The 23709-nt window shown below is 37.0% G+C and overlaps 5 protein-coding genes across 26 annotated transcripts; 3 read left to right on the top strand and 2 right to left on the bottom strand.

Annotated features, from left to right (window-relative positions):
• Positions 1–2024: 2024 nt before the first annotated feature.
• On the bottom strand, positions 2025–14849 carry LOC116426784 (serine/threonine-protein phosphatase 2A 56 kDa regulatory subunit gamma isoform). 20 transcript variants are annotated; one of them, XM_076365117.1, is made up of 11 exons: positions 14372–14849; positions 13643–13705; positions 11604–11736; positions 11085–11259; positions 8008–8210; positions 7547–7941; positions 7137–7470; positions 6846–7064; positions 6551–6781; positions 3285–5617; positions 2027–3214 (listed from the first exon to the last, which is right to left on the bottom strand). In XM_076365117.1, exons 5-10 carry the CDS (start codon positions 8074–8076, stop codon positions 5471–5473), a joined length of 1395 nt encoding a protein of 464 aa, XP_076221232.1. In that variant the 5' UTR covers positions 8077–8210; positions 11085–11259; positions 11604–11736; positions 13643–13705; positions 14372–14849; the 3' UTR covers positions 2027–3214; positions 3285–5470. The 20 variants fall into 20 exon arrangements, with proteins under 20 accessions (XP_031832130.1, XP_031832128.1, XP_076221232.1 ...); XM_076365141.1 differs by lacking the exon at positions 14372–14849 and adding an exon at positions 13857–14272 and having other exon boundaries at positions 11604–11733; XM_076365104.1 differs by lacking the exon at positions 14372–14849 and adding an exon at positions 13857–14272.
• A 226-nt stretch (positions 14850–15075) lies between these two features.
• On the top strand, positions 15076–17097 carry Zpr1 (zinc finger protein Zpr1). Its single transcript, XM_031976271.2, has 3 exons — positions 15076–15572; positions 15648–16323; positions 16427–17097. Exons 1-3 carry the CDS (start codon positions 15396–15398, stop codon positions 16960–16962), a joined length of 1389 nt encoding a protein of 462 aa, XP_031832131.1. The 5' UTR covers positions 15076–15395; the 3' UTR covers positions 16963–17097.
• Positions 17098–17167: 70 nt separating this feature from the next.
• Tfb4 (transcription factor B4) lies at positions 17168–21326 on the bottom strand. 3 transcript variants are annotated; one of them, XM_076365179.1, is made up of 9 exons: positions 20823–21273; positions 20246–20742; positions 20050–20172; positions 19831–19966; positions 19719–19755; positions 19577–19634; positions 17847–17885; positions 17625–17773; positions 17168–17561 (listed from the first exon to the last, which is right to left on the bottom strand). In XM_076365179.1, the coding sequence occupies exons 1-9, from the start codon at positions 20830–20832 to the stop codon at positions 17168–17170; spliced, it is 1443 nt and encodes a 480-aa protein (XP_076221294.1). In that variant the 5' UTR covers positions 20833–21273. The 3 variants fall into 3 exon arrangements, with proteins under 3 accessions (XP_076221294.1, XP_031832132.1, XP_031832133.1); XM_031976272.2 differs by having other exon boundaries at positions 17449–17773; positions 20823–21100; positions 21178–21326; XM_031976273.2 differs by lacking the exon at positions 17847–17885 and having other exon boundaries at positions 17449–17773.
• LOC143175167 (sideroflexin-2-like) lies at positions 17982–19448 on the top strand. Its single transcript, XM_076372850.1, has 6 exons — positions 17982–18293; positions 18358–18528; positions 18597–18801; positions 18873–19168; positions 19226–19273; positions 19343–19448. The coding sequence occupies exons 1-6, from the start codon at positions 18139–18141 to the stop codon at positions 19446–19448; spliced, it is 981 nt and encodes a 326-aa protein (XP_076228965.1). The 5' UTR covers positions 17982–18138.
• A 150-nt stretch (positions 21327–21476) lies between the features above and the next one.
• On the top strand, positions 21477–23591 carry Mdh2 (malate dehydrogenase 2). Its single transcript, XM_031976274.2, has 5 exons — positions 21477–21627; positions 22071–22286; positions 22374–22646; positions 22725–23054; positions 23126–23591. Exons 1-5 carry the CDS (start codon positions 21553–21555, stop codon positions 23252–23254), a joined length of 1023 nt encoding a protein of 340 aa, XP_031832134.1. The 5' UTR covers positions 21477–21552; the 3' UTR covers positions 23255–23591.
• Positions 23592–23709: the final 118 nt, after the last annotated feature.

Raw genomic sequence — 23709 nt, forward strand, 5'->3', positions numbered from 1 at the left:
ACTTCGAGGTAATGGTATTGCTAACGGAGAAATGTTTTAATGGTGTTTGTGGGATTTTAAACTAGATCAGTTTATGCAGCAGTGCTTGATGATTTTAATTGAGTTCCTGTGATCGGTAGATTAAATTTGGAAAAGACTTGAAAATCTGTAGAAATTGAATAGTAATTACTGGTACGATTAAAGCATGTCTAAATGAATGAAGCTTTATTAATTACGAGAATCATTTGTTTTGACAACCTTTGTTTTACTAATCAAACAAAAGGATAGAGAGGATTTTATTTAAATTTCTGAAGGATCGAGGCGAAACATATCTAGAAGAGAATAGAGTCGAGTAGGAAATAAAAGGAAGAAAATACTTTTACAAGCTAAATGCAGTCCGTTCGCTAAATGATACATTTTTTAAAATATCAAAAAATAATGAATTACGCGCCAAGTATTACAGCGGCGCCATCTAACAGTGAATTTAAAATGTTGGGACATTGGGGAAATGGGAATATCTATGGAATTAGGGGCTTAAATTAATTGCTGTTGAGCTCAGATTATATGTAATGAGCCTCTGCATCCGTCTTAGTCCGTAGGAATTTATATTTATATTTTTTTGTATTTATTAGAAAAGAACGTTAGCTCGATGTGCTCATTGGTCGAGTACAGCAATATATATTCTTTAACAGTTTGTTGAGCTGGGAGTTAGGACATATAAATTTGTAATTGTACAATTATGATTAGATCATTAGATTTAGATTAGCAGGGAATGAGTGATAATTTTTATTTTCTTAAGGTACAATTATGCGAGAAATGTTTCTGAACTCCAGAGGGTTGCCATCCTGTTGCTTGAATCCGTTGATCAGTTCATGGTGGTGGCAATTCGGAAGAGGCATTCCATGGACATAAAAACACTATAGTCATCTAGCGGTGAAGCTAAGGAACTAAATCTCATCATAGGCGCTTGTATACATGCATCAAGAATTATATTAATAGATCATGTTACTACGGTTCTTTGAACAAATACAATGCAGCACTTTTTAAGAATGGACGAAGCTGTTTTTATTTCAGAATTCTTTAATGTAGACAGGCAAGTTGAATATATCATGTAGATTTCGATTGAATAAAAACTTGATAATTGTAGTGTACACTTAAAGCAGAGAACGGAGAACATTGTCAGTTATACAAGCTAGTTCAAAATGATATTGTATCACAGCAGTTACTAATTATAGCGATTAGTCGCTAAAATAAATTTACGCTCACTTGTCGGTAACCTTTGGCTACCAGTTTGAGCCTTTTGCCACTAGAGGCGCTACCAGTTTTCTGAGTCCACTCACCTGTCGATAATGTTTGGCTACCAGTTTGAGCGTTTTGCCCCCAGTGGCGCTACCAGTTTTCTGAGTGCACTCACCTGTCGATAACGTTTGGCTACCAGTTTGAGCGTTTTGCCACGGATGGCGTCACCAATTAAACTACAAGATTTTCCAAAGCAAATGATTCGTGCCGCTAATTTCACGGTAAGTTATAAACAAAGCGGCAAGAATTATTTGCGCCTGTAGTTAACAAGGTCTTCATTTGTACCAGTCTTTAAAAATCTGGTTTTTTAAACACAAGTGACTCTTAATAGTTATTGATATTGCAAATTGTATATCTTCTTGACGTTATTTAAACAAAAATCAATTTTTTTATAAGTATTGGTAGTCGAAGAACTAGATCAATTTTCTAACTCTTTAGAAGTCTGATAAAGTATCTCAATTCAATAAAGCACCTGCGATACGAATTTATAAATGTAGAAAAGCATACTCTTCGGTTAGAGACAAGTAAGTTGAATTTAATATAATAGTCGAGATAAGTGTTTTTTGTCTATTGTAGTTATTTAATATAATGTGATGTTTATATACTAGGTTATTGGGTCTAATAAAGGTATTCGTAATTTATAATAAACTATTAATTATTTATTAAAGTAATCTTTTATACACATAATCATAGAAACTGTATTCTACGTGGTCGAAGCGAAAAAACGACTGCCGACTACACTAACTAGAACAAAAGAATGACTAATTAGGTGACCAAGTCGTAACACGGAGTGTTAACGCAGTATGTCGAATTTTAGGGGCTATATGGTAATTTGATTGAGTTAACCCATATATTTGAATTTTCGCTTTAATATTTTATAAGGCAGTATCAGTTAGACAATCAGTATATTTTCATTTGTCGATACGTAAACTGTAAATTGTTATATATTGCATATTTTTTGAGTCATTTTAATATACAGACGAGGATCCGCTGTACTTTGCCTAAAACCTAACCTTACAATCAATCTATGTAATCCCTCGTTCCAATATCTTGGCAGATTCTTTGAATTCGTAGAGGTCTTTTTATCAGTTTGCAGGCGTATTCTTTCTTTCCTTCATCTACGTACCCTTCAAGTTGTCATGTAGATCGTCTTCCTTAACGAATGTCGTGTTTGCATCGAAGTGGTATATGCCCATTTTCCTTTCTGTCGCTAAGGCAAACAGTAAACGCAATTTGGTTACCTTCATTACTGGTGCGAACAACTTCCTATCGTGGTTAGGCTTAACTTTAGATCTTAGGAGTCTCATAAAATTTCCTTTGAGCTGCTGTTTCTTTTTCAGATTAACAGTGGTTCTCCCCATCAGTGTACCTCAGCTCCTCGAGCAAGCGAACCTAATCAAGATTTTCACAATCCATTCCGTTAACGAGATACACTTGAAACTCCTCTTTCTCTGACCCTGTTAATCGGATACGCAAAGCTATAAATTTGTTCGTTACCGACTTGGACTTGTCCTCTGGGTCTATCTATTCTTTTAATACTCAAATTTACAAAGCGCTTTTAGTATGTACTCTAATGGGTATCCCTTCTTGCTTCCAACAAATCATAAAGTAATATTATGCATGCATGGATTCGAATCGGCCGGATAGGCGATCGTTATGAAAAAAATTGTTGCGATCCAACATTGATACACAGCTTCGTGTTCCGTAATAATTAGTATTTCTAGGTTTGAAGCAAATCACTGTACACGCGGACATCTCTTATTTAACACTTCTCTTCTTTCATGATCTACAATGATCCAGTAAACTTTACATAAGGGAGAACAGAGATTTTCCGTAATATTTTCAAGCTGTCTAGTAATTTTGTTCCTATTGATATCTTTGCTCCCCCTTAGAAATGGTTACACTCGTCTGTTTCTTAGTTCATCCTCTTTTTAATCTACAAAGTACTTAATTATTGGCTGTTCCATTGTCGTCATAAAAAATGTAGAACAATTGATCAAACTTACTTGAGGTAACAATGTTTACGGACGAAAGTAAACGACATTGTACATTTCGTATAATACAAGTCCGACGCTATTTATGCAAAATGAAAATTCGAGGAGCAAATAGTACGCACTCGCCCGATGCTAGGCAAGTAACAGTCTTTAGATGCTTCAAGCACGTCAAGTTTAATGAACTGTCCCTTTTGATTAGCGTGGAATTCGACGAATTTCGTAAAATATCGTGTGATACGTGTTAAAAAAAATGAACGATAGTAGACACTGTTCAAAGTATACGTTACTAGCTACTCGGTTTCGATTCTTTTTAACGATTCGAAGAGGCCAATGTAATCCCGATGAGTCATATCATAATTTCGTGAAATTGTACCGACAAGAAAAGGAATATTCGGCGGGTGATTCGAAATTATAACCTATATTCGAGTGTAAATGTTTTTACTAAAAATACTTTTATTACTAAATGCTTCTTAAGATACAGCGATTCGTTTCGAGGGGAATTTCATCGAGATTACACCGAGCTCCGTAATAAAAATTATTATCATCGACAAGAATATTCAGTATCATTAATGGTTTCTCGTAACAAAAACAGCGTTTCTCCTTCCTCAGGGACGATTAAATAGTAAATAGTTTTGTTTTTTTTTTAATATTTATCTCATTTGGTTTCAATTTTCGTTATTTTAATAGTACGTGCTAATCGTTTATCTATTCTCAACAAGTTCATCCTTTACACAATGTTTAACATAACAGCCTGCCAGCAGCGCAAAAGATTAAAGATAGTCCTATTTTACTTAGATTCGCCTTTTTCTTTTTCTTTTTAACTTCCTCGCTTCTTTAATCTTTCAGTTTCGTTCTTTATCGTTTTTGTTCTGCTCTTTTCATTTTATATTAGTGACGAAATAGTAATTATAATTTCTTTTCTTCTTTTTCTCCGATTATTCGCGAGACTGACGAGGCAACGACGTAACGGATCATGCAAGCGTTCTTGGAAAAGGTTTGTGGTGTCAATTGTACCGTTTCGGTAACGTCACGTTTTCAACTCGTTGCTTTCTCTCTCTTTCTCTTTCTCTTTCTCTCTCCCTTTTTTTTCTTCATTAACGACTCTTAATTATAGGCGTCTGGTAGAGGCGATTCTTGCGAATGCGTTCCACAGGCATCTAGGCACGACAGATATAAAAGTAGTACGTTCAGGAATACTCAGATTCATAACAATCGATATTCTAAAATAGTGCTATCACGTTCATCTAACTCTAAAAAACGATGTCTCGTTTCTGTCTTTTTTCAATTTTTTTCTGTGTATTTTCTATTTATATTTGGCTCATTCCGCTGCTAAATTACGAGCTGTTAGCGTTGAAGCAACTATGTATCACTTGTTACTTAATGTCTGCCATTTTTCTTCGTTTTCGCGTATCAGTGGAAACCTCGCTCAGAAAATGTAGCGCCTCAAAACTTGCATACTAAAATTCTTTTTTCTTGTTTTTTCTTTGTTTATTTAGAGTATATATATAGGGTGTTCGATAAACTATAAATTCCTATAATATGAAGAAAATCCCCCGCTAATTGCAAGACAACTTTGGAACACAATTCCTTATAAATAGATTGACGGTAAATCTCGATCGTCTTCATTCGATCACAAAGACGATGGTTATTTGTGAAGACTGCCTTATTGTCAGCGATAGACTTCCCCATACGTAAGAAATCTACAATTTATAAAATACTCTGTATATGCGTACAAACTTAGGACCCTTATTCGCTAGGTTTTTTTCGTGTCTCACGATGTGTGTGTTTTTTTTTCCTCTTATAGCGAGTACGCGTTGACATTTGCAGCATTCTCGCGACTCCTCACGCAAATCGTTTCAAAGAGTATATAGGAAGTTTATCAGCTTTTTTATCTTTTTCATCTTGTAGATTACTACAGACACAATTACATCTTCCAAAAGTGCTGGGTGCAATGAGAGAAAGCTTTTTTTTTTATCTTGTTACCATAAAGAAAAAGAGACAATTAGCATACATCTCGACAGTTTCGATACAAGGGGAATAATATGACAGTGTCTGGCCTCTATACGATACAACTTCGGACGTACGATCGAATCCAATCGGGATCGTCATCATGTTTTGTTTTCTTTTCGAAAAAGCTAACCCCCAATATCACTGCAGCAGAAGAGAGGATACATGGGAAGAGACTGCGGTAGAGACTATCAATTATTGGGATCCGGTGGCGTAACAAGGTACTCATCTGCACGTTTGTGATCGGACAATGCCCGCATTGTGTACGTATCTTGTGGTAAGTCGCTTTTTCTTCGCAGAAGTGGCTTACTTTTATTAGAATTCGTCATCTTCTTTGCCTGTAACAGAACAGTGTTTTAAATAATAATATATTCGGATAGTAGTCTTGATGCTTTCACGGCCTGGAATAATATTACATTCATTTTTGGCTTTCGGGTGGGAGCCGTGTCCAATAAGAATATTTTCCAAACGTTTCGCCGGCATTGCAACTGGCTTCATCAAGGGGCTAAAGGCACACTGATACTGGTGTGTATCTTGGAAGACTTTCTTTAAATGTGGACCCTGTTCATGTTCCGGATCGGTGGTTACCAATCACTTTTAATTGGTCAGCTGGACAATTAAAAAAAACGGGAGGAGGGAGTGCCAAATGGGGTTCAATTGATATCCTGTGTCCCTGTTGATGTTGTTGAGGTGTTTCAGGATTTCAATAGATTCCCTATATTTGCGCGGGAAGTATAATTACCGGGAGGAGCGTGAGTACACGCCTCATCGAACATAGTCGTTGCACCAGACTAAAATACACTCAGTCTGCGTGCGGTCGCAGAACATCAGCTGATCACGGGACATACGATCCAGTTCGAAGAGGCCAAGATCCTGACCAGGTGCAAGGACTACTTGCCGCGCAAATATAGGGAATCTATTGAAATCCTGAAACACCCTAACAACATCAACAGGGACACAGGATATCAATTGAACCCCATTTGGCACTCCCTCCTCCCGCTTTTTTAAATTGTCCAGCTGATCAATTAAAAGTGATTGGTAACCACCGATCCGGAACATGAACAGGGTCCACATTTAAAGAAAGTCTTCCAAGACACACCAGTATCAGTGTGCCTTTAGCCCCCTGATGAAGCCAGCTGCAATGCCGGCGAAACGTTGAGAAAATATTCCTATTGGACACGGCTCTCACCCGAAAGCCAAAAATGAATGTAATAATATATTTCATTGATTACGTATTCCCTTTTTATCATATTATCACGATTAAGTAATACCTCGTTCGCCTTTGCCTCTATCTTCTCTAAAGTGAGTGGTGTTTGATCCGTATCGCCATCTTCGTCAGGCGGAGGACTATCTAGCTGTTGCTGTGATATCGTGGTGTTGGCAGCGGTATTTGTTAACCCTTTGACAGCCACATTATAATTCGGATGTCTCATCGCTAATGCTTCCACGCGCATCCATGCTTCGTCCCTATCTTTCATAAGCTTTCTTTCCCTCTGACGATCCTGAAGACGTTGTATTAAGTATTGCGTGTTTCATTCGATGCTTATATTATCAAGGATTACGTACTTGATAATACTGTTGAGTACATTCGTCGAACATTTTGTGGTTCATCTCCATGAAGAGTTTCAACGCGTTATAAATCAAACCATGAATGGTCTTGTTCCAGTGATTTCGAGAGTTTCTGTAGAATGCTGGATACATGATGGGTAATATCACCGAATAATTGTCTGATATCAAAGACATTATATATTCGTTGTTCCAATAGTAAAGAGCTCTTTCAGCCACCTTGGGAATCACACGTTCGAACAATTAACAAAAATCAATCGAATCTAAACAACGTTTAAAAGCTCAAATTACCTGAAAATGTGGAGAGGAAACGCATTTCGCTAATTGTCTGAACAATGGGTCCATAACTTTTTGGAATTCGGCAGGTTCGATCACATCCAGGATCTCCTCGAGTTCGTTCAAGAACATCACCTCTTTCGGGGAATGTGTTTTTGGCCAGAATTTCAGTAAACTTCTGATAACAGGCTCAGTCAACGATGGGTCTTTCTCCAGAAATTGAACAACGCAATACGCTAATTGCGGATGATAAACGGATAATGATTTAGCTTTGTGCAAAGGTAGAAGCACCTTTAATAGAAAAATTTTGTGTTCCTCCTTCAGCGGCAAAGCGAAGCCGTTGATTATGCTGGAAGAACGAGGGATTCGGTACATGCATAAATTTCATATTTTCATCTTAATGGGAAATTAATAGGGGAACATACCTTCCCAGGATCTCCAAGAGTTCGGCAATACCATTGTGATGCTCGGTTTCATATATAAATCGGTAAAAAACATTGTTTATTTGCTTTCTGATATACGCCCTAAGCCCTAAGAACTTTCCATAAATCCTGTGAAGTGTTGTCTTCAAGAAATCCCGTTCTCGAGGATCTTCTGAGTCGAACAGCTCTAGAAGCTGCAGGACGAACTTCTGATCTATGTAACGTCTTGCGATAGAAGGTTGAAAATCTTGAGATTCAAGTAGTCGAAGGAAAAACTCATAAACCAGCTGCAAATGTGGCCAAGCTGCCTCCAGAGTTGGCTCATCTTCTTCTGGGTCGAACTCGGCGCCGTTTGGATTCGATGACGGAGGAAGTGTACGAAAGAGGTTCACTGCAAACTACAAACTACCTGTTACAAATAATTCCTTCTTATCTGTCGATGATATTAAGTATTCCTGACTTACCATGTTCACCGCTTCGGGGTATATAGCCTCGGTGATAACGTTTTTGTTCTTGGTAACGTACTCCACCATCTCGTACAAGGCGGTTCGTTTCACTTCCTTCCATTTTAAGTCCGATAAGGGATCAGACTCAAAATCAAAGAGGACGCAACATTGTCGCAGTTTTTGTATAAAAAGTTCCTCCCGCTCGTTCCCTTGTTGCGTTTCTAGACCGGGGAAGAGAACAAAAGGTGTTTATATAAATGGAATACATTTGAGAATCATTGTACACGCAATTCGCACAAGAATAGAGTGATAAATAATACTCATTGAACCATGTAAAAAAAAAAACGCCTTGACAATCATAAACTGTAACATAGAATATGCAACCTATACATTTCATATAAATGTCTGATATTCTTCTTCCACTTTTTATCTTGTACACTGTCTTAAAGATAGATTATTTCTCATCTTTACAGGGGCAACATAGTTTTACCTATTTCCCCTGAAAGATTCATATTTTTTCATTGTTTCGACCTGCTACATATTTATCTCCTCTGGGTCTTGAGTCTCCTTTGCTGAACACTTTACCCAGAGTTCTTTTACTTTTCCTTAACATCTACTCCATAAACCTCACGCATCATTTTCCCTGCCCTTATAAGTTTCTAATAATAATACACCTTTCTTGACTCCTCCACAGCTTTGTTCTCTTTTCCCTACCTAATCTACCCTTTACATTTTTCACCTCCCTTCACCTTCCCCTTTCTCTCTCTCTTTCTCTCCCTCTCACAAACATACACGCGTTCTTCATAGACACCTTTATTTGCGTACCTGTAACATTTACATTCATTTAAAGATTACTAGATTCGGGAGAGGATACAAGGGTCCGAAGTTTCTTTACCGATTAATAGGGGTCGTAGCGGTTGATAATGCGTAGTAAAGTTGGATAGATAAGTCTTATTCGGTTCCCGGGAAAGGACCGTGGCTAAGGCGAGCCCCTGATGGAAGCTCGGGCTTTTCGGCAAGCCGCCGGATGCAAAGTGATATCCGTCCACGTGAACCATTCTGCCCTGAGGTGGCTATTACAAAAATTCTCGCTCGACGGTTCACTTTTCTTTCGTCTAATGAATTTCAGTGCAACCAACACCCCTGTACAATCAAGTGAAATAATGTCTCCCAGAAAAACTTTCAGGATCACTTACCACCCCCTCTGAATTTAATACTACTGAGTGGAGAACAACCAGTGTTTCCATTAAAAATCTATAACACACTTGCAAATGTCCCCTAGTTGTTACAGATTAAACCTACAATTCAGTGCTTGATAATTTCACTTAATTACATTAATGCAGTATACATTCACTTGCACCCATTACTGTGTCATCTTTACTTTCCTTTACGTACGAGAACTGCAGACATAGTTTAAGCTTGGTTAATCTGTAACATTAATCACTAAAGTCAAATAATACAATAGCCACATATTCTTATAAGAGACAGTTATATAATAAACTGAAATGTATACTTTCAAAATTCATATATACATATCATTGGAATATAAAATTTATGCAATGAATCAAGTCCAAAAAATATAATATACTTACAACAATGTGTATTATAATAAATTTAATTCACAAATAATAACTTTTAATTATTATTCGAGTACAGATTAGAAAGTAATAAAACAGAAATAATATTTGATTAAAGTCTGTTTTATTAAGTGCATACTGGGAAGTATTATGTGTGAAGAATGTTGATTTTGTTCTCACTGGCTAAAAGCAGACTGATTGGTCTCTACTGATCTTTCTTACAATTAGTGGTAGTGAACTCAACTACAGAATGAACGATTCAAGGGACTTGATAGACAGCTCTAGAGGTGGTAAGTTTTAAGTTCAGACCTGGAAGGCATTATTGCATTCGAGTATACGCACCGGCCTTCCTTCTTTACATAGCAATCTGTTGCTTCGATGTAACTGACCGTTCTTTCGAGCGAAAGCTACGCATATCTTGATTTCCGCAATGTTACGACCTCTCGTTCGTCGATTTACGCCGGCACGATCGCCGGACGCTCCATGGCAAACGCGTCAATAGACTCCAGAAGCGTGAGCAATTCAAATTGGAAAAATGCCGCCGATATCTGAGGCCGTTTGAACGACGAAAGACTCTGTTTACGTTAAAAAACTAGAAATCGCGAGTGACAGCGGCGCGCATGCGTGAACCACCGCACCTTACAATCGATACGCTTTGACGTAGTCACTTCACGATTCTTAAACTGGCAAAATGAAAATGGCACGATTAACGGATTCATTTAATATTTCAGAATAATTGACACAATATTCTTGATCAATTATGGCACAACTCGGGCAAATCATAATTGCAACGAGATCCGCCAATCGGGTAGTGGTTCCCATTTTGATACATTTAAAATCCAGTGTTGCAAACTTCGATGAAGTACATGGAGGTGCTCGTCGAATATTTATTACTAGACCAATGACATTAAAAATTAACTATGTTTATAGTTACATCATTCGATGTAGATTGTTTAGGTGCTGCCTTCTACACGTGGTTCCTGTAAATTTCTGACCCTTTAACGAGCCGTTCAATGCGCTCTCGATACATTCATTCACATTTTATTGCCAGATCAATTCTATGCAATCATAATTAATGCGGTTGTGTCAAATGGTAAAATAATATTTCATGAAAAGAATTTTGGAAATTCTTACATGATATCTGACGATTTAACGAAACGAGTAATTAACGGAATGCTCTGTACTCCGGTTTACACAAAGTAACGATAGGTAACGACTCTCACATACTATCGTTAGATTCGTTAAGTGTATAGCAACTTACTCTCAGCGAGTACAATGAACGAGGTTTACTGCTCCCATTTTGATACACTATTGTATTACCTGGTAATGAGTTCTTCCTTGCTTGAATTATTGAGTAAATTCTATTTCTTAATTATAATGTTCTTTTTAAATGTGTACAGAGTTTTAATCGTATATTTTATTATTAAATATAGAGACGTGACTTTACACGACTCAAACGATGTTCTAACGGAAATTTTAAATTCTATAAATACATTAATTGGTTTTTTAGTAACTTACCAGATAAAAGCGGCAACTTTTGAAGTTCCCGATTTTTCGAAATATTGAATCTTGAGCTACTTTGTCGCTTGTCCTTTTTTATAACGGGACCGCCTGGTTGGTATTTGATCTTGTTGATCAATGTTGGTGGTGGTGGTGCACTATTCCCAGGTTGTCCTCCTGCTACCTTATTAGCCTGGAATATTAAAAACTTCACTAGCAACGCAGCAGAATGAAATGTTTTTAATTCAAAGAATTCTTACAGAAATGTAAACTTGATCAGTGGAGTCCCTGACACAATACATGCATGAAAAGTGTACACACAACTTTGTCTAACTCTTACGTTTGACAATCCTTTGGAAAAAGACGGAGATCGTACGATTTCAAGCCAATATCAACGCTTTTTATTACTATAATCAATTCCGTGTGGAATTGGAAAATGTTTATTACTTATACACTTTCAATGAAACCCACTCTCAGTTAACTATGAGAAAAGTTATTTTCAAATATGTATGCCAATCTATAAGTAATCTTTATTACATTGGATATAATTCTTCCAACGTCGCATTAATGCCTGGCTTCCTTGAGAGAAGTTTTGTAGGTGATCTTGGAACCATTTATGCACTGTTGATCTTGACCCTTCATGTGAAGTGATGTCCATTCAGAGCATCTTCTAGCAGCCAAAAAAGATGATAGTTACTTGATGGTATGTTTGGCAAATGTACAAGATAAAGCAACGTTTTTATATATTAATCTGCTAGATCTACTTCAATCTGGCATACTAAAAAATACCTGTATTTTGTCGAATGAAAATATTGATACAGATGCGCAAGAATGACTTCAACACCAATCACAAAACTTCTTCTCGAGAAACCTAGCTGATGATGCATTCAAGTGTAGTCGATTAAGGGAGAAAATTGCGTAATAGTAATATAGCTATATAAATGAATTTCCTCTCTACTATGTACGATTTAGATACTAAATGTTTCTCTTAAACCCTCTACCTCCCTGTACAAAGGATACGTTTCTATATACATTTCTATAAGGTATTTGCTACTTTTAATGAAATATCAACAACAACTAAATAAATAATCCAGTAAACTATTTGTAATAAAACTAAATGACAAATCTGATTGAAATTTACTAACACCCAGTGTGCTACAGGTACAAATACATCTATTTATGGAATTCGTGTATCTAGAATAATAAGCAGTTACACAATTCTATGCTAAATTAACATTCGCCGATCTCCGGAGTAGTGTCGAATAATTAATTAAAGGCTGATTTATTTTTTTCAGTTATCATCGATCGATAACTAAATTCAATGCACACGAAGTTTCCTGCGTGCTACACGGCGTTCATACATTTCATTTATTTATAAACCAAGTTTAAAAATAAAACGATTTTGTCACTAATCCATTAGTTCCTGGTTTATTTCTTATCTCTGTCTTAGCCGTTAACGGTATAAAGCACTCGGATCGTTTAAGCTGTTGTAATTATAGGTTTATATCGCATGTGCACGCACGATAGGACAAATACCAAGCAATGACAGTTCGACGATATATTTCACTAGAGGAAAGTATTAAATAAATACATTTAAAACACTCCGAGGCAAATATAAAAACGTTTTCTCAGTTATTCTAACTGACGAAGAACAAACACGTTAACATCGTATTGTTTATCATCGTAACATTCAATGGAAATGAATAAAAACAGATGAGTATCGAATGACCCCGTTGACCTTGACAATTGAGAGAAATATTTTTTCGACGGTACAAACACAGCGACGAAAACTCGCAAAGAAAACTATCCATCTTTGAGCAACACCCTATATAGTGGTACACTGATTCCATTCACATCGCGTACGGAACTTGAACTGCATGTTAATTGCAAGCAGGAAATGTATAAAATTTGCGACAACATAAAACACCGTTAATTACGTCGGGCAAAGATGTCCGGTTGCACGAGCTTCGACGAAGTGTATCGTAAAGGGCAAGCAACAAATAGGAAACAAAACTAATATCTAAAAAAGCACGGTTGCTATATACCATTCCGTCTGTACATCGTTTTCTATTTATTAACAAAGTTGAACGCTTAAGCGCCACCTGTACCAGCAACATTTCCCTTTTAAAGGAAAACTTCTGATTTGAAAACCGTTTCGAAAGAACCACGAACGTCGGACTATTGTCAACGGCGATCCGCGGTGACAAATCGCATCGCGGAATATCTCTACTATGTGTATATAGATTTAAGGAACATGCGTGTACACGATATACCGACCGACGAACGAAAACATTTCAGGTAAGTCGAAGATGGACACCAAAGATCTCAGCCAGCACTCGGATGAATAAACGACGATGATTCCGCGATAAAGCGTGAACGATGAGCAGGAAAATGTTCGAACGTGCTGGCAATCGAACGAGAGTAAAGCCGAGTTAACCGTGGATGGAGAAAAAGCCGGGCTACGATAGAGGATCATCAACGATGACAGGAGTGCCTCGAGGATTCGTAAACCGAAGTCGAGTCACGTCGGTGATCGAACGAACGGGGGGAACGTAGAATAGACGATATAACCTCACCTCGTCACCTGTTTCGCCATCCTTCCCGTTCTTTCCCTTGTCCTTGCCGATCTTCGACGCATCCTGGAACAAAACGAGTAATATTCACCACTTGTACAGACCCACACGATGCCACGACAGCACACGACGACGCGGAGCACCGCGTTCGCAAAGAAGAAACTCGCCACTCGCGCGATGTCATGAACGGAAACGAGAATTAGTAGATTGGATCTACCATAGTGTCCGGCCCTCCGGGACGTTCGTCCGTGAAAACGTGCTTGCGAAACGGATATCGGGAAATCGGAAATCACGCTACACCCTTCGGTGTCTCAGCTACCGGGGTTGTTTCCCCGAACTCTCTTTACTCTCCCTTCTTCCCTTTCTCTCCTACTATTCCACTGTCATCGTCTCTCTCTCACTCTATCTCTCTCTTTCTCTCTCTCGTTCGCTAGCTAGCTCGCTCACTCGTTCACCAGGCTCTTCCCTCTCTCATTTACCAACTCACTCATTCTCTGACTCGCTCGCTCGCTCGCTCACTCTCACTCTATTTACAGATATATGTATATTTCTCCCTCTCTCTTTCTGCCTACAAAGCGCGCGCGTGCCCGCGATCTCTCCTCGTCGGAAAGGAACATCGTTTTCGCGTATACGTAGTATGTGCTGATCGTGTAAGAAGAGGCATACGATCAAACTGAAATCCAAACCCGGATGAGACCGGACAGACACGAAGTCGTGACACGCAACACGCACCTTCTCTTTTTTCGACTGCCGGCTCGACATATTGTTCCCTCAGCCGTGAATAACGGATACGCGTGATCGACCTGAACGAGCGGGTTAACACACTTTGAAAATACGTAGCAACGCATCGATCACAGCGGCCACCGAGAAGCCGACACGAGACACTCATTCGCGGCGGCCATTGGCTATGCTCAGCGATTGAACCTTTTGACCGGCGATTCGCGCCACTCGCCGCGTTCAACGTTTGAGCTCCCACTTTTTCACTAGCTTCTCGGAAGACACCAAAAGAACATTCCTTCCGCGAGGCTACTCGAGTCCCTGCGCGAAAATACCGATCATTGTTGCTAGCCTGTAGTCGATGGGACGTATTAATCGCGATACCGCGAACATTAATTGTTGATGCTTTTCAACATTGCGAGATCCAACGGTTCCACGGTGCACCCATGCTATGTTCTGTGATAACACAGGCTATAGCGTAACTGACAGTTAGGCGATAGTCGATCGGTTAAATTCACGCGAACGATTGCAACGTATATTTGGCAAGTACGTTGTTTCGATATCGATCAAAATTGTATGTGTGAACGGGGAATTGTTGAAATTATTCTATCTGATAAAATAGGGGATTGGTATGCGATATAACGGATGAGATGTTACACTATATCGTTTAAATATATTTAAAATAACATGCTTGAAGTTGGCGCTAAGATCTATAAACGTTGTTAAAGATCAAAGTTTGAAGATCTTGCCACTAGAGGTCTACGAGCCACACTTGATTCTCGCAAGTGATAGAACATTCTAGTTACTTCCAATGGAAGCAGTAATTTGGTTACTAGAAGTTTGTTATTCTTAGGAACTATGAAATATACGTATAATTGTACAGCACATGCTAAATTACAATATTTTGATATGTTTTGGAAAGTGATGAGAGATGATCATTTTTGTTTTCCAAGTTGCATTTTACTCGTCGAAATTGTGTAGAAAATGAAAGTAAATGTAAAGCGTGTGTAAGGAGAAGTCGATATTTTAACTTAGTTTTATGAGAACAGAGTTTTATCGCTTATTAAATACTCAAAACACGTCTAACCTAAAAATGGCGGAAAATCAGGAAGTAACAGAAAAGAAAGTTAAACCATTGTTTCGTAATTTAACAGCGGACGATCCGGAGCCAGAAGTGACTGAAATTGAAAGTCTGTGTGTCAGTTGCGGGAAAAATGTAATGTATCTGAAATTTTATTTGTTATTAACGTTCTCCTGTGCTATACGATCTATATGTATTTAATAATTACAGGGAATCACTAGATTACTGTTAACGAAAATTCCACACTATAAAGATGTTGTAGTAATGTCCTTTGATTGCGAGCATTGTGGCTATCAGAATAACGAGATACAAAATAGTGGAAAGATTCAGGACAAGGGCATTAGAATAACATTAGAAGTTACTACAGTTAGGGACTTGAATCGCCAAGTCGTTAAATCTGATTATACCAGTGTGAAGATTCCATGTTTGGATTTTGAAATTCCATGTAGATCACAGAAAGGAGAAATTACAACGATTGAAGGCATAATGCAAAGAACCATTGAAGGATTGGAGCAAGACCAACCTGATAGAAGAGAACAATATCCAGATTCAGCTGCTCAGATTGATCTATTCCTCGATAAGATAAGAAAGCTTAAAGCATTGGATGAACCCTTTACTATTATATTTGAAGACATATCAGGAGAATCTCACGTAGAGAATCCAAAAGCACCTTTGAAGGATGATCATTGCATTATAACAAGATTTAAGAGAACACCAGAACAAGATCACATTCTAGGTATTTATACTGAAAATTCGGAAGATGTCCTATTGAAACCTATAAAAGAAGGAGAATACACGTTAGAAGAAATCGAAGGTGAAGTTTTCTCGTTCAGAACGAATTGCCCAGAATGCAATTGCCCATGTGATACTAATATGAAAATGACCAGTATCCTTTTATGATTATGAGTTTAAATTATTTAATTTCAGCCAAATTTTAATTCATCATTTTAACTGTTATCACTGTTAATTTTCCTTAATTAATTGTGCAGATATTCCACACTTTAAAGAGGTGGTAATTATGGCAACAGTATGCGAGTCCTGTGGCCACAGAACAAATGAAGTTAAGAGTGGTGGAGGTATTGAACCCCAAGGAGTAAAAATAGAAGTTACTGTTACAGGGAGAGACGACTTTAGTCGCGACTTATTGAAATCAGAAACTTGTTACATGCAAGTACCGGAATTAGAATTGGAAATTGGGCCTGCTTCTTTAGGTGGGCGATTTACTACCGTTGAAGGTATTTTAGTAGCAGTCAAAGAACAATTATCTACCTCAACGGCGATTACTGGTGATAGTACTGACTCCGAAACAGTAGCAAAAATGGAAACATTCATATCTCACTTGGATGAGGTATTAGCAGGAAAACGAAAAATAACATTGATATTAGACGATCCAGCAGGTAATAGTTATATACAGAGTCTATCAGATGATGGGCTTGACTCTCGCCTAAAGATTACCAAATATGAAAGAAGTTTTGAACAAAATGATGAACTAGGCCTGAATGATATGAAAGTTGAGAACTATTGATTATTTACAAAGAAGATTTGTATGTGATTATCAATGATGTCAATATGATGTATTATAATTGAAGAAAAAAAATGTATTATAAAGTTATGTAAATAATACACGTTGCGCAATCTCATTGCAAGATTTTTAATAAGACTTAACTTTTTTTTACTTATTTAAAATTCATCAAATTACTGTTACATGTTAATATCATAATTTCCAAATATTAAACGATTGGTATAGCGTCCAGTTTTTTTAATTTAGGAAGCCTCTTAACAACTTGACCGCGCCAAACATCTATATCTACATTCTCGCAGATCGGATTGTTAATAAACAATAGATCTTCAAGATGAGGTATTTCTTGTAAACGATTGAATTCTGCCCAATCTTTCACCAAATTGTTGGACATATAAAGCACTTTAAGAGCTTTTAAAACATTGACACCTTTAATTTTTTCAATTTGATTATAAGATATCCATAGTTCTTCCAAATGCTCTCCTACTGCTTCTAGACCAGAGAATGTTTTAATGTTATTGCGGCCTAGAGATAAAATTCTCAAATTCTTCAAAGAATTAATACCACTGATTTTCTCTATCATGTTCGTGGAAAGTGATAATTTTCTAAGGAGCAGAAAATCGTATCTGTATTATAGCTAGTTATGCAATAAATAATTATATACTAACTCTACAGCTGTTAGTGATGCTAAATTGTTGTCCATTTTCTCAATAGGAGGCCATTGAAAAGATAAATTAATTTCCTTCTGTCCACTAGCTGTTAAACCAGACTTTTCTTCCCATTTTTGGATAGCTTCTTTGCAGCTTGTTGCTCTCGCCTGTAAAAAATATTGTGTATGAAATATTAAAAAAAAAATAAAAATTGTTTCGTATCTTAAGCGTAATATGTACCATAGATAATATAACTAATTCAGTTCCTTCAGATATTTGCTGGAACAAAGAGTTATTGGTATTGCATGTACAATAAAAAACAAGTTGTAATCGCTATAAATAACAGATAATTTCACAGTATGCGCAAATTTGTTTAAACTCATGGTTTTTTTATCTGAAATAACATCGTTTCGTTTCCTTTAAGCACACATTATAGTAATAGAATAGATTCAGCTATGAAATAAAATTATTAATAAAGTATGTATTCAAGAATTACAATTGATTTTGAATTTCTTGTTGAATCCACTCGATAATGAATCCCAACAAAATTGATATTGATCAACCATTGTGGGACCAATCTACTTATATTGGTAGATGGAAACATTATGCTTTTATTTCTGACTGCCGTACCATTATCGAACCTAAGAAAAAATTATTGGAGGCCAAACAGTTTTGTGAAAACTACAGGTAATCAAACTGCAACATATATACATTGTAATAATTGTTGAAGTTAATTTCATATATCATTTAGAAATGACAAAATACCTGCTTCTGCTACAATGAAAGATATTATATACGCGAAAAAACTCAGAGACAGTGCTTTTCATCCAGATAATGGTCAATTAATGTGTATACTTGGTAGAATGTCCTTTCAGTTACCTTCATCTGTTATTATTACAACAACAATGTTAACATTTTACAAGTAAACCATTTAAAGCCTCTTTTACTGATAAAAAAATGATTTTGTTCTACATTATATGCATTTATTAGAAGTACAACTGCTATTCTATTGTGTCAGATGATTAATCAGACGCACAATGCCATTGTAAATTATACTAATAGAAATGCAATAACTGATCGAGATTCTGACGATAAAAGTTCCACAAAAATAGCATTTTTGTGTGCAGTTTTAGCCAGTTCCCTTGTAACTATTGGTTGTAAAAAGCTTTTGCACCGAAGAGGACCAACAATTGAAGTCAGTTCTTTGTTACAGTTTTGTTTCAATGCCATCTTCATTCGATTTTTGTACATTTCTTCGGCTTTTAGAGATGCGTACCCTTTTTAGCGGTTGCCGCCGGTCACATGACAAATCTGCCATTGATGCGTCAAAACGAACTAGTTAAAGGTACTCCACTTTTCATTGGAAGTACACAAGAACCATTTATGCATTCCAAAGTAGCAGCGATAAAAGCTATTTCCGAATGCGTTCTCACCCGAATAGCGATGTGTGTTCCATGCTTACTGTTCATTCCAATAATCACGCAAACGATCAAACCATACTGCTTTTATCAGCGAAGACAATGGATCATGTATCCGATCGAGATTATTTTCTGTGTAGTTGGGTAATTTTCATCTTTTCTATTTAACTTACTTAATCCTTATAAAAATTTGTTTGGTAGGTGTTTGTTTGCGATTCCTACATCCCTTGCACTTTTTCCTCGATACAAGTAAGAAATAATCTTAATTTAACATCTGCATATCAAAGTATTCAATAATAATACTCTCGAATCATTAAGCTCGATGAGTTCTGCATTACTGAAGATATGCGAATCTGAATATAAGGAATTTCAACAGAAAGTTGCAGAAGATGTGGATAAAATCTATTACTGCAGAGGTCTCTAACGAAACAGTTCCCTTATTAATTACTATAACTCATATATGATATTTATGGTGAGAAAATATGTATTTAGATAAAAAATTCCTATGGCTTAAAAATTGTAAATTAAATACAATTAGTGAACTATATCTACATTTTTCTTCTTCTTTTTCATTTTCATAGGTATAGGTCCTGGCATTTTGAATACAGTGCTGCAAGAGAATAATGAAAAATACTCATTATTTTTTTAATATCTGTAATGTACATAATCATAATAGATTAGTTCTATTACTTACTGACAAGTGGTGCATATTGGACTGAATTTGCAAAATACTGTAAAAAAAATCAGTGTATTGTAATTGTCTATATAGGAATGTGTTGAATAACATGATTTAAGTTTTTTTTTACTTGATAAACATATTGAGCACACATATCCAATGTCTATTAGTTCTTGATGGCAAAAACATGCTGCACGGTAGTCCACTTTCACTGGGGGAGGTAGTACTAGCTTGGACCTAACATTTGGATCTGGCAGAAATATCCACTAAACAAACAAATATTCTTTTCTTAACCATAATGACACAATATACACGGATAAAATAAAAATGTATATAGCATTTCTCTTACTAGTAAATATTGTAATAATCCATTCAATTGAGGAACTTTTAAATAATTTCCACCAGTTATATCACAACCTTGTTGAAGTAAAGTCAATTCCTGATCTAGACTGCAAACATCTATTATTATTCCCTACATGTACAAATGGAAAATCATTAGCTATATTTCCAACTGTGTAGCATTAAATAGAAGTACTATAACAAACCATTTTCTGAGCAGTAAAGAATATATTCATGTAGTTCATATATTGAGTAGCTGAATCATTACTAGCTGTGATCACAAGAATTCTTGAATATAATTTTTGACCAGCAACTTTTTCTCTTTCTAATCTTGCAACATAACAGAGTGCCATGGTCAACGCTCCAGATATCAGACTTTCCCCATTTAAAGGCTTATCCATAGAAACTTCATTGATAACTTGTTGCAATTGTTGTCTAACTGTACGTTCTACCATTGTAAACTTTTCATACTGGCCATCGATTTGTCGAATTTCTGAAAGTTTCTCGCAAGGATATAAAAATCTTGCTCCATAACTGTGACATGCTATCATGGCAAGCTGATTGTTGGATGATTGCATTAAATGTGCATCGGCAAAGACAATAGTGGAGTCTAAGCATTGTGTTAGCACTTTTGTTTCTTGTTTCACTATTCTTTGCACAGGATTCACATCCAGTATTATTGTCAACAAGCTTGTTTCTATTTCTGAAATAAATCAATCGATATATACAAATTTATATACGATAAAACCATTGTTGATCATAGGTTAAATAACCTCAACTTACCGTTTGTCATTTTTATTAACCGAACTTATGTAATTACTATGCCTAACAGTCATAAGCACTGTTTTTTAGCAACATCTTTCAATTATTAAGTCAGTCTCCTTAACGGCTCGCAAACATTTGAATAAACGAGTACAGAATTATGTTACAAGTATCCCACACAGATTCATTGAGAAATAAACTACCCAAGCTCATTAAATTAGAATTATGGTTAGAATTGCAAATAAGTTTCGTGTCTCTTTGAAATAATGAGTATTCAATAGACACAATTAAAATCAGACCTATTTAAATACAGTCAACTTTTTTATTCTATTCCCATAATGCATACACGATAGCATTTTCCCATTTTTATAGTCACCTTCAGTGATTGTGTTCTAAGATTCTTCAGCTCTCATGAAACACTTGCTGGCGATTGTCATATGATAATATAAAAGAAACAGTATGTATTTGATAATGCACACTGTGCAAAGTACACCTATAAATAACAACGGCTTTTTTTAAAAGTTCCCGCCCGATAGAATGCAATTAGCTACAGACGTGCGCAAATTAATCACGCGAAAACGCGCATGGTTGCATACGTATTTTGCGGTACATTCGTATCTGATTGGTTAGGGGGAAACGGAACGAACGTGGAATATTATTGAGGTCACCAGGGTGTCTTTGAAAGGTTATCGAACGTCGTCTTCTCGAACTTGAAATCCGTCACTTTTGTGCCAGAAGTACCGCTGCGAACATGTTGCCACGATTCCTGAAGCCCACGTTGTCCGTCGCTCAGCAGGGAGCAAAGGGGCTCTCGACGAGTGCTAGAGTAAGTTTTGTAAACTCAGAAAACATAACCGGTAAAAAAACATTTCTTCTTCTACTCGTAAATTTCATTATGCATTCTATAGGCGGAAAAAATTCTTTTAAAGACTCTTGCTCCTCGTTCCTGTGGTTGATCACTTATCTTCGCAGAGATAGATGTTGAAAATAGTTATGCAACCACTTTTTGCCTTATAGCAAGAATGAAATGTAAAAAGTTCAGGTAGTGAAATTCAGTATCCGCCGTTACTGTGCAGCTAGTAATTGCACTGCTATTATACAATAGCACCGATGGTCATATGATTGGACGTTATTCAACTTTTATTCTTGACGTTACTGGTACCCGCATGTAATCAAATGCGGTGCTCGAAAAGTGAATTCATCACGATATTCTGATTGGTTGAAAAATGCAGTCGATTAATCGTTATTCATTTTTGTGTTATCTTTCAGCGCGATGCCAAGGTCGCCGTTATGGGTGCCAGCGGTGGAATCGGCCAGCCGCTATCGTTGCTCTTGAAACAGTCGCCCCTCGTTACTGAATTATCTTTATATGATATCGTGAACACGCCAGGTGTCGCCGCTGATCTCTCACACATGGACACAAATTCAAAAGTGAAGGCTTTCACCGGTCCTGATGAATTGAAGGATTCGGTTAAGGGGGCTCAAGTATGTTTTTTTCAAGAACGCATTCATTCCGTTTGTCTAAAGTAATGCTTTTTCAACTTCTTTTATCATTCATATGCATTTTTATAGGTAGTCATTATACCTGCTGGTGTACCACGTAAACCGGGAATGACTAGAGATGATCTGTTCAATACAAATGCATCTATAGTAAGGGATCTTGTCCAGGCTGTGGCTAGTACATCCCCAAAGGCGCTTATTGCCATTATTTCTAATCCAGTTAATAGCACAGTGCCCATTGCTGCCGAGGTACTGCAGAAGGCTGGTGTCTTTGATCCTAAGAGGCTATTCGGTGTAACTACGTTGGATGTTGTCAGGGCAAATACATTTATTGCTGAAGCTAAAGTTAGTTCAGAATATATGTACATGATAGAATTCGGTAGATGTATAAGATTCAAATAAATCATTTGAATCTCTTTCCAGAACCTTGACCCACAGAAGACGTCTGTTCCCGTAATCGGAGGACACAGCGGCATCACTATTATTCCACTGATTTCGCAGTGCAAACCATCAGTTTCTTTCCCAGATGATCAGTTGAAAGCTCTTACCTTGAGAATTCAGGAAGCGGGTACAGAGGTTGTCAAAGCAAAGGCTGGTACAGGCTCCGCTACATTGTCAATGGCATACGCGGGTGCCCGATTCGGTCTGTCGTTGATTAAAGCACTCAACGGAGAATCGAATATCGTTGAATGCGCTTACGTTAAATCCGACGTTACAGCGTCCCCATACTTCTCGACGCCTGTTCTGTTGGGCGTAAGTAGAATTCGTTACGAGAATGAAGCATCAGTTTTTATAGAAGATACTCAATTCACGTTTAATTTTAGAAATCGGGAGTTGAGAAGAACCTTGGCCTTGGTACTCTCAGCAGCTATGAAAAGCAGCTGTTGGATGACGCTATTCCGGAACTCAAGAAAAACATTCAGAAGGGAGTGGATTTCGTGAACAAGAAGTGAATACTGAAAATCAACAGACAAGATAGCATGGTTAATCATAAGCAAGAAGGAATCAATGAATATCAGTATTCGTTGCAACAGTTCTCATGTGGTACACGAACGGAGGCCCGAAGGGCCTGAATCTCTTCGCCTTATCAGTCAGTAGATGAACCTGTCTCATAATCTGTATAATAAGTAAAGAAACGTACAAAATTCGGGAGACGAGCCAAACAGTTTTATTACTCAACAAGCAATACTCATAGATTTCACTTAAAAACAAAAAAAATTATGTTGAACCATGGAATGTGATGTAGCTAATTTAAAATAAAACGATCTTCGAACGTAAACAGAATAAAAATTGTTTTCACTATTACCTCCGTCGCTTGTTAAATAATCTTCCTCTTATTCTACATTACAAAAGACATAGAAAAGCGCCAGTCAACTTTGAAACGGGATATATTAAACTCTGAGGCTAC

This window comes from Nomia melanderi, chromosome 1, assembly GCF_051020985.1.
Source record: "Nomia melanderi isolate GNS246 chromosome 1, iyNomMela1, whole genome shotgun sequence".
Lineage (NCBI taxonomy): Eukaryota > Metazoa > Arthropoda > Insecta > Hymenoptera > Halictidae > Nomia > Nomia melanderi.

What these genes read in the sequence shown, in the direction of transcription:
- LOC116426784 (XM_031976262.2), bottom strand. Translation starts at nt 13,183, where the DNA reads ATGTTGCTGGTACAGGTGGCGCTTAAGCGTTCAACTTTGTTAATAAAT. An exon ending in ACCGGACATCTTTGCCCGAC is followed by an intron (nt 11,260 to 13,003) that starts GTAATTAACGGT and finishes TTAATATTCCAG; the next exon opens with GCTAATAAGGTAGCAGGAGG. An exon ending in TTTCCTCTCCACATTTTCAG is followed by an intron (nt 7,065 to 7,136) that starts GTAATTTGAGCT and finishes GTGATTCCCAAG; the next exon opens with GTGGCTGAAAGAGCTCTTTA.
- Zpr1 (XM_031976271.2), top strand. Translation starts at nt 15,396, where the DNA reads ATGAGAACAGAGTTTTATCGCTTATTAAATACTCAAAACACGTCTAAC. An exon ending in GTGTCAGTTGCGGGAAAAAT is followed by an intron (nt 15,573 to 15,647) that starts GTAATGTATCTG and finishes TAATAATTACAG; the next exon opens with GGAATCACTAGATTACTGTT. An exon ending in TACTAATATGAAAATGACCA is followed by an intron (nt 16,324 to 16,426) that starts GTATCCTTTTAT and finishes TTAATTGTGCAG; the next exon opens with ATATTCCACACTTTAAAGAG.
- LOC143175167 (XM_076372850.1), top strand. Translation starts at nt 18,139, where the DNA reads ATGAATCCCAACAAAATTGATATTGATCAACCATTGTGGGACCAATCT. An exon ending in CAGTTTTGTGAAAACTACAG is followed by an intron (nt 18,294 to 18,357) that starts GTAATCAAACTG and finishes TATATCATTTAG; the next exon opens with AAATGACAAAATACCTGCTT. An exon ending in ATTATTTTCTGTGTAGTTGG is followed by an intron (nt 19,169 to 19,225) that starts GTAATTTTCATC and finishes TTTGTTTGGTAG; the next exon opens with GTGTTTGTTTGCGATTCCTA.
- Tfb4 (XM_076365179.1), bottom strand. An exon ending in TCTTTACTGCTCAGAAAATG is followed by an intron (nt 20,173 to 20,245) that starts GTTTGTTATAGT and finishes TTGTACATGTAG; the next exon opens with GGAATAATAATAGATGTTTG. An exon ending in GCATCACTAACAGCTGTAGA is followed by an intron (nt 17,562 to 17,624) that starts GTTAGTATATAA and finishes TCTGCTCCTTAG; the next exon opens with AAAATTATCACTTTCCACGA.
- Mdh2 (XM_031976274.2), top strand. Translation starts at nt 21,553, where the DNA reads ATGTTGCCACGATTCCTGAAGCCCACGTTGTCCGTCGCTCAGCAGGGA. An exon ending in ATTCGGTTAAGGGGGCTCAA is followed by an intron (nt 22,287 to 22,373) that starts GTATGTTTTTTT and finishes GCATTTTTATAG; the next exon opens with GTAGTCATTATACCTGCTGG. An exon ending in CGACGCCTGTTCTGTTGGGC is followed by an intron (nt 23,055 to 23,125) that starts GTAAGTAGAATT and finishes GTTTAATTTTAG; the next exon opens with AAATCGGGAGTTGAGAAGAA.